General features: G+C 36.0%; 1 protein-coding gene across 1 annotated transcript in view; it reads right to left on the bottom strand.

Moving 5' to 3' along the window:
* Positions 1–3164: 3164 nt before the first annotated feature.
* The window catches only part of PRKAR2B (protein kinase cAMP-dependent type II regulatory subunit beta), an 88746-nt gene continuing 76270 nt past the window's right edge, over positions 3165–15640 (bottom strand). The window contains exons 5-11 of the mRNA XM_086739957.1: positions 12257–12363; positions 9986–10139; positions 8609–8710; positions 7936–8010; positions 7109–7174; positions 6795–6933; positions 3165–5361 (exon numbers count right to left, since the gene is read on the bottom strand). Of these exons, the coding sequence (XP_086596083.1) occupies positions 5228–5361; positions 6795–6933; positions 7109–7174; positions 7936–8010; positions 8609–8710; positions 9986–10139; positions 12257–12363 (777 nt within the window). The 3' untranslated portion in view covers positions 3165–5227. The remainder of the gene's footprint in view (positions 5362–6794; positions 6934–7108; positions 7175–7935; positions 8011–8608; positions 8711–9985; positions 10140–12256; positions 12364–15640) is intronic.

Here is a 15640-nt window from a genome sequence, read left to right as displayed (position 1 = left end):
TCAGTCCACGAGGTGAGCACGTCAAGCCTGTTAAGCATCTTTCTGAGCCAACAAGCAGATGAAGAACTTGGAAACAGTCTGTTGTGGTTTTGTTTAGTGAGGGGGGGCCTAAGGTGGTAGCTCCTGTAGGAAACTGCTAGAAGTCGCTCCCCTTTGTTCAGTGGACTCGGCCGGGCTGAGGGCAGACCCGCTCCTGGCCAAGGCCGAGCCAATTGGTAGCAGAATGTTCCCTGATAACACTTCTGCAAGAACGTATTTAAGAAGGGGAAAACAGGAAAAAAAAAAAAAAAAAGAGAAGAGAAGATGTGAAGAAGCTGAGCAGGGGCAGAGGGGGAGGCGCAGGCCTCATGGGCCTTGCAGGCCTCACCCTCTGGCCTCTCGGCCAGGCGGCCGACTGGGCCCAACTCGGCCCAGCCTGGCTGCAAGAAGTGGAGAGGAGATGAGATGGATGATGTGAAGAGATCCTGAGAGGCGTCTGCCACCCTGTTGTGAAGAACTTTTCTTGTGAGAAGAACAGCTGCAGACACCAAGGTCAGTGAAGAAGGAGGGGGAGGAGTAATGCGGCTCCTGGCCAAGATTCCCCTGCAGCCTGTGGTGACGGCCATGGTGGAGCAGGTTGTCCCCCTGCAGCCCATGGAGGTCCACGGAGGAGCAGAGATCCACCTGGAGCCTGTGAAGGACCCCACACCGGGGGAGGTGGATGCCTGAAGGAGGCTGTGGCCTGAGGAGGGCCCGCTGGGGCAGCCGTTCTGGAGAGACTGCACCCGTGGAAGAGATGACCCACGCCGGAGCAGTTTCATGAAGGACTGTGGTGTATGGGTGGGACCCCACAATGGAGCAGGGGAGGAATGTGAGGAGTTCTTCTCCCGACCATGAAGCAGCGGTGTAAAACATCGCGTGATGAACTGACCGCAACGCCCGTTCTCTCTTCCCCTCTGTGCCGCTCGAGGCGGGGAAGGGAGATAATGTTAAGCCCGGGAAGAGGGAGGGGTGGAGGGAGGTTATCTAGTTCTCTGTCTCATTATCCTGCTGATTTTAGTAATAAATGAATAGTTTTCCCCAAGTCAAGTCTGTTTTGCCTGTAATGGTAACTTTAAGGATTTTCTTCCTGTCCTTATCTCAAACCTCGAGCCGTTTTTTCTTATATTATCTGTCCCTATTCTCTCACAGGGTGGGGGGAGTGAGAGAGAGACTGCGTAGTCTGGTCCTGACCAGGGCTGAACTACGACACAGTCTCAAGTATATATCTGAAGGAAACCCAGCTCTCAGAATGATTTGAAAATTATCCTGAATTTTGTAAGACAGTCTAGAGCACTGACCTGTAGATACTCAGCATACAAAGAGGCAATTCCTCCCAGAGAAAATTGCAGTAATACTTATTTTAGGACTACAGACAGAGGAAAGTATCTTAGAAAGTAAAAAAAAAAAAAAAAAAAAAATACACACCTATAACCATCACATGTATGAATAAAAAGAGCTTTAAACTAACATTAAAACTTTAGCAAGAGTATGTAAGAATAACCATGCTGTGACAAACTGACTTCCAGCAAAGCACTTTGTTCGGCAAAAGCTGTCACATGCAGTAAGCATCTGAAAAAAAAAAAAATTGATGTGCCAGGTCCGTGAAAGACGACCAGCAGATACTGATTTTGCACATCAGGGAACTCTTGATATTGAAAAATGATAATGCTTGCCATGGAAAGTGTGTCATAAACTACAAAACAACACAAATGGTGATATGACTGATCCCAGAGTCACCTTATAGAAAGCTTAAAGCACAAAACATTTCAAACAAAACAAAACCAAGCCACCAAAACCAAACTAAAACCAAACTCACCATTCTATGAGGACCAGAATAGTTTTTACTGAATACAAAAGACGATATTAGGAAAGAAGATGGAGTACAGTGGTTTAGGTTGTAGATGGTTTTACAATGCTCTGCACAGCTTTGTCCCAAGACTTCCACGGTCAGTCACTTTCGGACCTCAAACAGGAGATCCAGAAGGGAATGATTTCAGAAGTGTTTATTCCAGATGAACTTGAATGAAATCTCATGAAGCACAAACAAATGACATTTAGAAAGTGATGGCATCAGCACTAGGACCAAGGAAGCTTGCTTTCCTCAGGGTTTGTGTCTTGTGATCGACTAAGGGCTGCAGTCAAATTTTTTTTCCCCATGGTTAAGGCGTTTGTAAACATGCCATGTGGATTCTCTTTTGCTTAGTAACATGTGATCCCATGAATGCCTTTCTCCTACAGGATTTCTCTCAGGCTTTTCTCTCCTTGCTCAGCAGGACATATTTTTAACAAACACATTGGAGCATTTATTTGGTTTTTTTTCCCCTCTTTAGAACTTAGCCTTCTGTAAAATTCATTTAAATCATCTGCAGAATTACAAATTGCCAGTGAGGTTGAAGAAAGAGGAGAGAAACAAACTAACATGTATGTGCCAATTGCCAAAGTCCCATTCCTTTAGCAACCTGACTACAAAAAAGGACAATAAAATCTTTAATAACAGAAGCATCAGGTAATTAAGTATGGACACAGATAGTCTCATAAGGTAAACACGAGATAGTATTGTTTCAAATTATTAGAATTATCTACCTTTTTTTGAAAGTCATTAAAAATCAGTGACTTGGTATGATTTCCTTCTTAGGATGCACACATTTATGACACGAAGACTGGCATGTTCGAAGTGTACATATGATCAGATCCAGGAGAAATCCCAAGTGCTGGCTGATGAAGGATATAATGATTTGGATGAAACTTACAAAGTGACAATTTGTTACTGTTGGTTAAACCCCCCCTGAATTCACTAACAAAGAAAATTCCAGAAATCATCCAGTCTCCAAGAGCAACACAATAAAACTGCTGCAACATGAAGCTGTACTCTGGGACTTAGAAAATCTAAAGTCTCTGATTATCTTAAATTTGTCACTCCACAGTTTTTCCCCCAGTTATAAACTACAAGCAAATAATCAAATACAAAGTAGCTGTGACAATTGCCACACCAACATGTCGTCTACTCTGAGTAGACAGAGCATCCGCACAACATAATTTATGAAAATCAACGTGAAAGTGTTAAGAATTATGAATGTTTTAATAAATGAATATAAATAGGTCACTTGTAGGTTTATGATAATGGAATTAAAACATAAGAATATCAATAAGCATAGGGTTTTTTATATAAAAGTGTCGTTTATTGTAAGGAAACTTTAAATAGAACCGACAATATTGAAAATATTGTGACTGGCATTTATGGCCTTGATTGTAGTTCACTGCCATACAAGTAATTTCTAGCATTTTTCTTAATCACATCAAGCTAGTGCAAAATATAGGTAGCTTTTAGAGATTAAGCATACAGAATGACAAGAGTGTAGATTTTGGTTACCTGATGTTTCCTTCTAGTATAACAAGCTTTTTTTTCCATAAATCAGAAGTACAAAGTCAAGTTATCATATGTGCAATTATTCATACCAGGTTTCTAGGTACAAAAAAAAAAAAAAAAAAAAAAAAAGACATTTGTAGATTTTGCTCAGATTGTATTTTGTTAGGAATCTGACTTATAATTTATACCATACTGTATGATATAAATTATATATTGTTATTATAGTATATAATCATAATTTCATATACAAGTATGATTATATAAGTTGTCAGAACATATCACTAAGGAGAGGATAATAATTACCTCAACATACACATATATGGCATTAGAAAAGTAATTATTTAAGAAGGAAAGATGTTATAATTCAGACGTTAGAAACTGGGCACAAGCAGCCTTCCTACAATTTTTGTAGTATCACTTTGGCAGAACTACTGCCAGTCGCCATTATGAGCACTAGCTTTCCATGTACATCAACAGATAGGTCAGTAAGCAGGATTAAAATTGGACTGTGCCTGAAATTTCCAGTCACAGACCCTTTTAAGCAATGAGCCCTGTGCTTCTAATTAAGCTTATATTCTCTCTTCTCAGTCTCAGAAGGCATCCCATGCTATTATGGCTAAAAATATATTATTTTATGATGACCTACAGGTTTGTGGAAGCAGGACATGTTGGCTTTAACAATTACATACTTGCCAGACTTGTGCAAAGCTTTTGAAGTATTGATCTTTCAAATTAAAAATATTTTTGTACTTCCTGATAAGGATTTTTCAAGGACAAGCTTAGTTTAGCATGGCTTTCAATATCAATCACTCCGGTAATTGAGTCTGGTCTTTGAGAGATTAGACTGCAAGAAGAGAGAGAAATACAGAGATCATTTCATTTGAAATAGGTAAAAGATTTAAGAGATAAAAAAGGTGAGATCTGAAAAAAAAAATAGCTAGAGAACAAGCACAGATAGAGAAGACAAAATGCATAAATATAAAACAAGGGAGAAGGAAAACAATATAGGTTATGTGTGATTAGGTAGAACATGACAATGGCCTATGCCTTTGCTTTTAAAGCATTAAGGTTAATTTGTCACCTGTCCTCACTCTAGACTGTACAGAATACATGTAACTAATAAAAAATGCAGTTTATTGCAAAAATATACAAGTCCTCTAAATTGCATAAGATATTACAATGTCGTGCTGAAACATGACATATTAAACAAAGAGGACTTTAAAACAAATTACAAAATGTTAAAAATCAGATTTAGGTCATGAGCGTTACACAAAATGCATTGTCATGCTTCATCTTACGATTAGTCTTGTGATTCACTACATCTGTGAGAAACGCGACATAAAATCATGACAACTGTCATAGTCAGAAAGTAATATCTACTGTATATCTTCTGTATTAATACATATAAACACTTTGTGTGCACTACTACTTTCAACATATCACATTCAAACTAACAGTCTTTCCAGAAAAGTTGTAACCTTTTTGAAGAACAGAAGCTGGTTTAACAAGTTCATCGCATGTGGGTTTTTTTGAAATCTACTCTTTAAGGATATTTTGTGTTAAAGGACTTGATTTTCAAAGGTGCTGTGCTATTATGGGTTGTCTTAATGCCAGATGGAACCATCAATGCTAAGCACTTTCAAAAATCAAGCCCACGATTTATTAAATTTCTATTTTGTTTACTAATATTTCCACTGCAGTAAGTCCAAAAAATACCCCGAAACCCACTCTTAAATTCACAGAAAATGCTTGGCATCTATAGGAAGAGACAATTTCTCAGTGGACTAACCACTACTGTGCTATATTCTCATAACAGATCTTGCTGCTCCAATGTTTAGTTCATGCACTGGGATCGGCAATGTCCATGTTTGTTCCAAAAAGAGCAACTAGCTGCTCTTCATAGTTTGCAATGTTTCTTTTCAGAATTTCCATACAAGGTCCCAAAAGCCTTTCAAATGCCTGCACATCCATAACTAAGATAAAAGGGGAGAGAAAGAGAAAGAATATAACATGTTAATCTTGGCATTTATGACATTCCAATGTAAAATTGTAACAGAACATATACTACCGAGGCATATACTTTGTTTGCACAGAAGAGAACCACTTACTGTAGCAAAATCAAGATCAACCAACACACTGCTGTCTTTAAAGTTTGTAAATAAACTGAGAATTTGCTGGGTTTCTTATTTTGAAAATATTTTCATATTAAGATTTATGTGACCCAGGAGCTGCTGAAGAAGTCTGGAGGATTCTGGAGACTCTTGACATTTCCAAAAATATATCCTTTCCTGATGCTTATGGCTGTATTTGGGGTCTAACTTAGCATATTTCCTTGCTGTTTTTACTTGTTTCCACCCACAGTGGAAATTGTAATAGATACTTACTTCCCAGCAAACGTATAAAAAGTTGGAGACAGTAATTCATATGCAATGTAAATGCGTAGCCAACCAGAATATTTTCTTTGCCTGGTCACATAATGTTATCCTCTATAGTTCTAGCCAATAGGCCAGGGAGGAAATTTCATACTTCAACCAGCGTCCAACCTGGTGACCTGTAGTCTCTTGGCTCCTGAGAAAAGTTCAAGATTGCTGCTATTCGGGAAGTGCCAGAGATCTTAGCAACCCACCCATACTGGGTAATGACACTCTTCCTCAGCACTGCCTCTTATTCTTTCCTATCATCTTAGATCTTGATTACCTAATAATCACTGTGTGTTTGGAGATAAGGATCTTTAAAAATAATACCTTTATTAGTAAGTGAGAAACTTTTTGGTTACTGGCTTGGTAATCAAACTGTCATTCAAGAATGACAAATCTGTCTTTGCAGTTTACAGTTTTCCCATAATTTGATGCAAATATTTAGGAGCTAAACATTAGACCATGAAAAGCAATCAATGCAAAGAGCTGTCTATAAGCACAACTCCCATGGTCTTTCCTTTTCCTGTGGCTGAGGCTGTAATGTGATGGAACGATTAAATTAACAGCTGGTGAAGACAAAGAATTTGTTAAAGATTATGTCATGGTGGTAAAACGGGACAGGATTTTTACCACAATTATTTCTTGGATAAGAGTCAGTCTACTGAGAAAATAAATACCTTTCTGCAGAGTATTAGACATTTATCTCATAGGTATAAATGGTTTGCAGCAATACTCTCTGTACTGTCCTGAAACAATTTTTTCTTCCGTGAGACCAGAGAAACGTTGGAGAATTCGTGTTTAATACTAATTATCAATTGCAAATATTTTTTGCAGATAAATAATGTAAATAGGAATGCACAGTAATAGATTATGTACTTAAACAGTCTTATTTGGGTAAATGTGATTAGATCTTAAATTCTGGAGAAAGACAGAGTTCACAATAAAAACAGATACATTTATAGTAGATATAAAATACTATTGAACAATACCTAAACATTTGACAGTGCCAAGAGCAAATGCAGAAGCGGCTCGTGGTTTGTTAGTTACAAGAGCAAGTTCTCCAAAATACTGTCCTCTTGAGCATCGAGCAATTTCAACTGCTCCATTCTCTTCTACATCTTGTTTACCCTGAAATATCAGGTAAAAAAAGAAAGAGAAAGGAAGAGATAAAATGAGAGAGAGATTTGCTGAACTCGGGATTGTATAAGCAAAATTAGTAACAATAGGAGCATTACTGTTTAACACTTGGAATACATCAAGATTAAAAAAAAAAAATAAAAATCTGTGGTTTAGGGATGTTTACCTTCCTTGTCATTATAATCCTTACTTCTCCAGATTCCACAATGAAGAAAGAATCAGCTAAGTCACCCTGTAGAAGAAAAAAAATAAAGTAAGTAAAAGAAATGTGAATTTTCCTTTTTAGTTTCATGGTAACATTAAAATATTTGCAACTAGGTCTTGAAGCTCATCTTTTTGATACTTGTTGCAAAAGAAGTCGCTTTTAATGTGAAAATCATACTCAGGGCACATAATCAAAACATCTACACAGAGCTGACAGCAAGGCCTTTTCATGAAAAGATGTAGCTCACTGTGCCTTATACAAAAAGCAGAGAAAAACAATGTTACGGAAGATTTTAGAATCCTTCCTCCTCTTTCTCCACCTTTGTATTCCTTTAAAATTATTTCCCTTACAGAGTTTTCAGTATAAAAAGTCTCCAAGGGCTATCTGATATCCAATAATTATTTTGGGGCCAGACAGTATCAGTTGCCTACCCTGAAGAGTTTACATCTGCATTATTCTTCAAAAGACTGTCATATTTTAACAACAAAACCAAGGTAAGTCTTCAGTGCTCCTTATTGCAAGCAATCATTCTTTTATACAGTTTGAATTTCAAAGTATACTAAAAATGTTTACTCCTTTATTCATACCAACAGAGAGATGTTTTGCAAAGTAACCTAAATGAAAAATTAGCTTCTGAAACAAAACAATCGCCTCTCTTAGATGCAAGATTCATTGGTTTTGTTTCATGTGACAAGAAAAAAAAGGTTTAAAAGTATGTATTGTCTATAGATAACAGGATAATTGTTACCTATTGGAAAAGAAAAACTAAAATGAGAAATAAACTGTACCTGAGCAATTATTTGTTCTCCATCTTTGTACACTTTGGTGCCAATCACATCAACCACTTTTAAACGCTCAGATACCTTCATTAAAAAAAAGAAAATGTAATAAATATTTGGTTAACATTACGATACTATATTTAGAAAACCCTTTCATATTTCTTTTCATGAATCTTTGCATGGACTAGTGTATCTTTATTTTCCTGGTTCGATAATCATTAAAAAAGGAAGAACTGCTGTATACTGTTCCAAAGGGTGTATTATTAGTCTTAACAGCTAGATGTTTCGACACAGCTTCAATTTTTGTAGGAAGTCTATATATCCCAAGTCTTCAAAAATTATTTTCAGAAAAGCAAGACTGTAAAAATATAGCTGTTAAATGAAAGTATTTTAAAATTTCCTAAGTCATTGTTTAATTGTATTGGCTAATATCTAGTAAAATTAAGCTTAAGAAAATGAAGGTAAAGATTAAAAATATATATATATATTTAAAAAGCAATATTAACAATAGTTCTTTATCCTGAAAATTCAGAAATATAAAAAATATTATCTTTTTCCAAAACAAAAGTACGCAAAATTTTATTCTGGAGAAAACTTTAATTCCAAATTTAAACTCCGCAAAAGCAGAATCTTATCAGGTTTCTATGATAAAGCCATTAAAATAATGCAATAGAAATCTTACTTCTAAAGATTTAAGGAATGGCAATGACTCAATAAAATTTTCATACATTCTTCTCTTTTTGGCATTATTTTTTACAATGATTCTTCGGAAGGTTACCCTGTCCTGTAAATGGACAGAGAAGAAGAGAGTTTAGTAACAGAAAATACATGTGTGGTAGAAAATACTTCAGAAATGTCTGAATATGTTCAAATTACCCAACTTCTGTCACTCAGCGTAGCCATCAAACTAGCTGGCTTGTCTCCCCGTACAGTCAGTTGAGAAAGATTCCTCTAGAGGTCAACCAAGAGCTCCTAAAGTTAAGCTCCTGATCTGATTCACATTGTGAAAAGCTTCTCTACTCTTCGTCAGAGAATATATAGAGGGTTTTCATACAGAGGGTAGAGAGTTTACCTTAAACAGGTTGGCTACACAACGAATACTGAGTGGGTAATTTAAGAGATTTAAGAAATCCTCAATATTTAAATATTTGAGTTACAAAGTTTATTCATTATCCTGAGGTCCCATACATATTAATATGTACGTAAAGAGGTGTTTATATTATTATGCAAACAAAACCAAATACATGAGTCTGGGTCTTAGGTTACAGGTCAGGATCAGCAGAACAAGACTCACTGCTGCCCTACACAGCCAAGTGGACATTCCTTAGTATTTGGCAATCCAAGTGAAGCAGACGGATGGAAAAACTACATGTATGCTATTTTCTTCTCTTCACTTCATATGACTGTCCTGGTGACAGATACGAGGTGAAACGCTTTGTAAGCCTTCAGCTGATACAGGTGGAACTTGCTGGCCAACACAACCCAATCCAGTTTAAAGCAATTCTTATGGTGCCTTCAACTCTGCCAGGATCCCGAAAGTCATGTAGATTAAGTTGGTGAAAAACCATGTGTTTCACTTCAACAGGAAAATGTTACCTTGGGATCAAGATGGATATGTACATCTTGAAAATGGCTATCCCATTTTTACTCTTTTGGTAAATTCTATTACTGTTGTCAAAAATCCAGATAGTATAACGCTGATAAGTAACCTTATATTTGAATTTTGTTCTGGAACCAAAGGCATTTCCCATCAAGATGTGGGAAACTTTTTATGCTAGTGACACATTACTGTCTAATTAACTGTCAAGTGGTTTGCAATTTGGGAAATTATCATTAAAATAGAATATAACACAATTATTTTTTTTTTAAATTCAGTGTTTTCTTAAGCCTCAGGTTTGCTTCTGCAGATTCTGCAAAAAGATAGTATTGTGTTGAGAGTTCTCAGAAGTTTTAATTTTCTGAAATTATAATTCATTTTTTAATGCTGATATAGTATACCGGTGCAATTTATGTAAAATAATTAAAACAAATAATATCTTCAAACAAATATTTCACTTACCAAACCCCAGATGGCACCAGGAGAGGTAGCTATAATTGTAGCTGCTCTGGGTGTATTGTACATTAAGGCCAACTCACCAAAACTTCCTCGGTTATCATAGGTTCCAACACACCTCCCAACACCATCACATTTTACATAAATATCGTATGTACCTCTGTTAATAAAATACATAAATACAGTGAGTAGAATCCAGTTCTGGTCTTTGCTAAGCAGCCTCTCACTAGATTTTTTTATATAACGAATTCCAAAGACAAAGCATTTGAAATATATATTTGCTTGTTTAAATGATATTAAGCACCTTGCAGTGACATCTCAATCACTTCTATAAATAATAAAAGTAGTTCCTTTTTAAAGAGGAGGATAGGATTATTAGTTTTTACACTAACTTAATCTAAAGATAGACAGGATTTACAGTGATGCATTGATCACCAGAACTTATTAAAAATTAAGATCTGTTTCTTAATTTCATTTTAAACACCCTAAATACAAATATAACAAGTCTTTGCAAAAATTGCTATGATTTGATCACTAAAATAATACTACAAGTTATTTAACATATAAAATATTTTCAAGTGGTAATTTAAAATGTAATAATTAGAGGAGATGCAGGAAACAGAAGGAATGTTTATGAAAAGCAACATAAGATTATTAAATAAAGATATGTATTTATCTAATAAATTGTGGTTTTCTTGTCGCCATCACTAAATTAGTAACTTTTTTTTTGTTTTGGGAATGCAGTAAAATCTGGTATTTTGTAAAACATGACACAGCCATCCTCATTCATGCTGAGCCACCATTTTGTTCAGTGCTGAATATTTGTGTGATACATGTTGATAAATCATGTGAATTTAGTGCAAAAATCTGTAAAATTATTTCACTGATAAGGGACTTAGAGGTGATTCACTGCACCTAAAAACTGCAAGGCTGACAAAATACCGTGAAGTCCCTGTAGCTTTTTGGAAAAGAGATGACAAACTGTAACCTCACAAAGCTGAAAACCATTGACTCTTTAGCAAGGAATCCTGACACACTTTGACAATTTTCTGATTGAGTATTTCCATTGGAAGGGACCTACAACAATCATCTAGTCCAACTGCTTGACCACTTCAGGGCTGAACAAAAGCTAAAGCATGTTGTTAAGGGCATTGTCCAAATGCCTCTGAAACACTGACAGGCTTGGAGCATCAATCACCTCTCTAGGAAGCCTATTCCAGGGTTTGACCACCCTGTTGGTAAAGAAATGCTTCCTAATGTTCAGTCTGAACTTCCCCTGATGCAGCTTTGAACCACTGCCACATGTCCTGTCACTGGATACAAGGGAGACGATCAGCACCTCCACCTCCCCTCCTCAGGAAGCTGTAGAGGGCAATGAGGTCACCCCTTTTCTCCAAACTAGGCAAGCTCAAAGTCCTCAGCTGCTCCTCATAGGACATTCCTTCCAGCCCTGTCACCAGCTTTGTCGTGACGCATTCAAGGGCCTTCAGATCCTTCTTAATTTGTGGGGCCCAGAACTGCACACAGTACTCCAAGTGAGGCTGCACCGATGTTAAATACAGTGGGACAATCACCTCTTTTGATTGGCTCATTGTAACGATCTACACTGACCAAAAACCTTTACATTTCTTTTAGAGGTCTAGCATAATATTCCTTTCAAACATGTTCAGAAATCACTGTGTTAGCCTAGAAGCAAAGGTAAAAATAAGAACAAACTAAAGGAACAAATAAGATGTTTTGGGACAGCCTCGCTGGAGCCTGTGCCAACAGACGAGTGAAAGATGCTAAAGTAAATGCTCTTCCTAACTCACAGGATTGAACAGTAACCAGTATCTAGGATTTTACTTAGTTACCTGCTTTTTTCAGTACAGATCTGCAAATGAAGAGCAGTGACTTAGCTACTCGAGGTCTAATAATACCCATGTGAATGAGAAAGTCTACAGGATAGTATTGAAAGGCAGTAAGATACTGAGCTGTAAAACTTTTCCCATTGTGTTTTGTGTTAGATCTCTTTCCATGTAAGAACAAACCAACCAACCAACCAAGAGCCTTTGGGATCTAGCAATACATAAAGAGAACAGGGACATGTTTACATATGAAAAATCTGCCTCCTTTCAAAAACCGCTCTCAGATAGAGCTGCACTGGTTCACATCTTTTCTTTTTCTTTCTCCCATGCAAACCTATGTACAAGTTAAATACAAGTACGTAGAGGAAGAATTTTTTCTTAATGGACTTTTGCATAATACTTTATTCTGTATTAAGACACAGCGATTCACCTATCAATGACGTAGAAGTTGTCACCATCATCTCCTTGATCAATGACATGTTCCCCTCCTTCAACCAGCTTTTCAAACATCGCATCCAACACCTGAGACATCTGTTCCTATTGAAAAGAACACAAAGACAATAAATCATTATCTGTTTTTAAAAATTTTACTCTTCAGATTAACTGTTCAGCCTCCCAAATATGCAGATAAAGCTTAGAGACATAAACAAATTAATGCTACAGAAATGTGTGGATCAATCAGAAAGACAGTTTTATTTAGCATTCAGTGTTAGCTTTTTCGTCTTCCAGTGTTTAGAGCCCAGCTTCCCTTCTTGTCCCTGCCAGCGACACCACAGATCAGCTGCAATATAAATTTCTCATGAGCATCCGAAGATATAATTTCACCTTTCACAATTGCACAACACTATACAGTTAAAAGAAAACCTGTATGCCTTATTGCAAAAAATACACTTACTTGGTTTTGTCTTTAGAAATATTTTACAGAATTTAAAGTTTCAAAATGATTGTAAAGTGTTTTGAAAAACCTAAATTGTACAATGCCTGCACAATGTTGGAACAGATGTAACCATAAAGGTCTGCAATAGTTTGGCTGAGTAAGTAAATACTGGACTCATTGGGAAGCAGGAATTTACACATGGCTATAAAACTACTTTGTTAATTTGAATGGAATACAAATGTTTAGAGAGAAATGTTAGCAGACTAACAAAATGTCAACATCTGAATTATGACTGTCTAATAACAAAACCAAATCGTTAATTACGTAGTTTGACTTGTTCGGTGTAAATCTGCTAAAACTTTACTATTCACATAAAAAAAAAAGCCAAACACAGCTCATTGTGGATTAATGATATGAATCCTAAAAAGATAACTCAGTAATCCAAATTTTATTTACAGTTTATCCAGAAATATGTGTCAAATTCTGATAACTAACACTAAATTATCCTCTACATTTTGAAACTTATGAAGTATGTATCACACTGGAACAAGCAGGTTCTAGTGAAACCACAGTAAAGAAAAGCCTGTGGATTTAGATCCTCACACATTTTACAAAGGTTCAATTCACAGCATTTCCAGCCACTGAAAGATAGCATTTGCCTTTCCAAACAGGATCAGCCTGAGCCAGACCTCTAGAGTCCTTCTGCAGCCCATGGACAGAAATAACCATCCTAGATAGCCCAGAATCATTCTCTAGAGATCCTCCTTTCTTTCCTCTGATGAGAGATCTGCTAAAACTCACAGCTACTTAATTTTCAGACAGATAAAATTAGGTGGAATGAATTCCATCCTTATTCTGATGAATTTATTCACATACTTAAAGCTTTTAAAAATACCAGTAGTATCATATTATCCAAGCCTTTTTGAAAAATGGAAGCTAAACACAATTTTACTTCACGGAGTTCATTGTGTATGGGCACAAATAACAACAGAATGGCAGCATCCATCTTCAGTACAGCTGATCACGGTAAAATACAGTAAGACATCATGCAGCCTGCATAGGCCAGCAAGGAATCACTTCAGTATGTTTCTGTTTAGTAACTTTTTTTAGTATAGGCAGGTACATATTTGCAAAAAGAAGGATCATTTTACTAGGAACTCCTACAGAATCTGCAAAACTGACATAATGTCGATTAGTTATCTAAAGCACTTGAAGAAGCACATTCCCCTCCACTTGGCTTTACATATCAGCTGGCAAAGTGGCTCCCCAGCCAACAGTCCTTGCCTGCAATTTGAAAACAAATAAGAAAATGGAGAATGCTCCACACTTTATGGGAGAGTAGAAGGTATACGTTATCCTCTAAATGCAAGCAACGCAATAAAAATGTATTATAGAGACCTTGATCCTTGGAAATTAAAATAGTCCAAAGACAACTTGAAAAAAAGATTAAACTAAAAAGATGGTTATTTGTGGTACTGATGGAATAATATGTAGAGTTATAATCCTTATCCAGTGTGCTTCATCTCAGATTTCAGGTTAGAACATTTCCAATCTCAGAATTATGAATCAAGCTCACCAAGAGACACAACTTTTCTGGTAGGTAAATCTATGACTTTTTTAGACAATGGAGTAGAATTCAAAATACAATTCCCTTAAAAAAAAAAAAAAGTCTTAAATGCTTGAAGTTATTTAGTACATATGACAACTATCTATTATCTGCTTATTACACTATTATCCATATTACACATGTATTTTCACTTTCTAAATAAATTGCAACTAACTTAAAGACAACTGGTCCCTTTCCTAAAGCGTTCTACGTAAAATTAAGATAGAGCAGACTGCAACAATAAAACCGAGCACGTGGTTTTTGCTTTTACTGTGAGAATTACAAAACTTGCTTGCCCAGCTTGCTGCTATGGGAATCCTCTTGATTCTCTGCCAGACTGAGACACAATTTACTGGCACCCTCCATAGTTACTTTGAAAGGATAAAGATGGGTAATTTTAGAATTAAAAAGTAGATCTGTTACCATACACAAAATTAATTCTAGTATTTTGTAAAACAGTGCAGTCTGAAAGCTTTTTTTTCTTAAAGCAGTTCTAGCTTTAAAAAAATATGTATAAAATTTAAAAAGGCAGAGGTTTTTATATCAGCGTTTGTAAATCTGCTATGTGTAATGCTGTAGCAATCTGGTAATAAATATTCTAAAGAACAATACTTTAAAAGCATGATAAACTTTTAAACAGAAATAAAGTTTATAAAGAATCTGAAGTATTAAGCACATATGTTGTGCAATCTTTGAGACTTCTGCTAAAATTTCATTACCTTAATATAGTTTTTTCAAATATAATAAAGTATCTATTTTTCTTAAGGATAATGCACTCTACAGCATAAAAAAAACAAATCTAAAGTTTAAATTATTTGAAATTTGATTATTTATATATTTTTTTTTATTCTAAACTGCGAGGCATATAAATACTTAAAAAAAATGAACATTTTTGAGAAAATTATGAGAACCTTGGGTTGTTGCCATGAAAGCACACTGATCACCATCCTTTGTGACAGAGAAAATATTTTAACTTCCTTAAAAGTGAGGAAGCTGAATGGGAAATCACATTTCTGAAAGACATTTTCACAATACAAACCAAATTCATATATCAAGGTTTTCTTTTTATAAAGATATTTTGGTTTGAAGTGTAGTTACTGCTTTTCTCTCAAACAGTCTTTCTAACGACAGAGCGTGATTTCACAGAGTAATTTACTAGACAAGTGAATAAACATGCCATAGTTACCGCCATCATTACTGTCTCAATCACCCTTGCTCTCAAGTGTGGATTTAACTGCTGGGAAGCAGGAGTGCAAAGGAGCATTAGCTCCTTTATCAGCATCAGCCAACATGATTCATCGTCTCATATCACCTAAAGTGGAGATAATGTG

The sequence above is a fragment of the Chlamydotis macqueenii genome, chromosome 1 (genome assembly GCF_036417535.1).
Source record: "Chlamydotis macqueenii isolate bChlMac1 chromosome 1, bChlMac1.mat, whole genome shotgun sequence".
Taxonomy (NCBI): Eukaryota; Metazoa; Chordata; class Aves; order Otidiformes; family Otididae; genus Chlamydotis; species Chlamydotis macqueenii.
The sequence above is the reverse complement of the archived record's forward strand: the minus strand, read 5'-3'. Positions and strand labels throughout refer to the sequence as shown.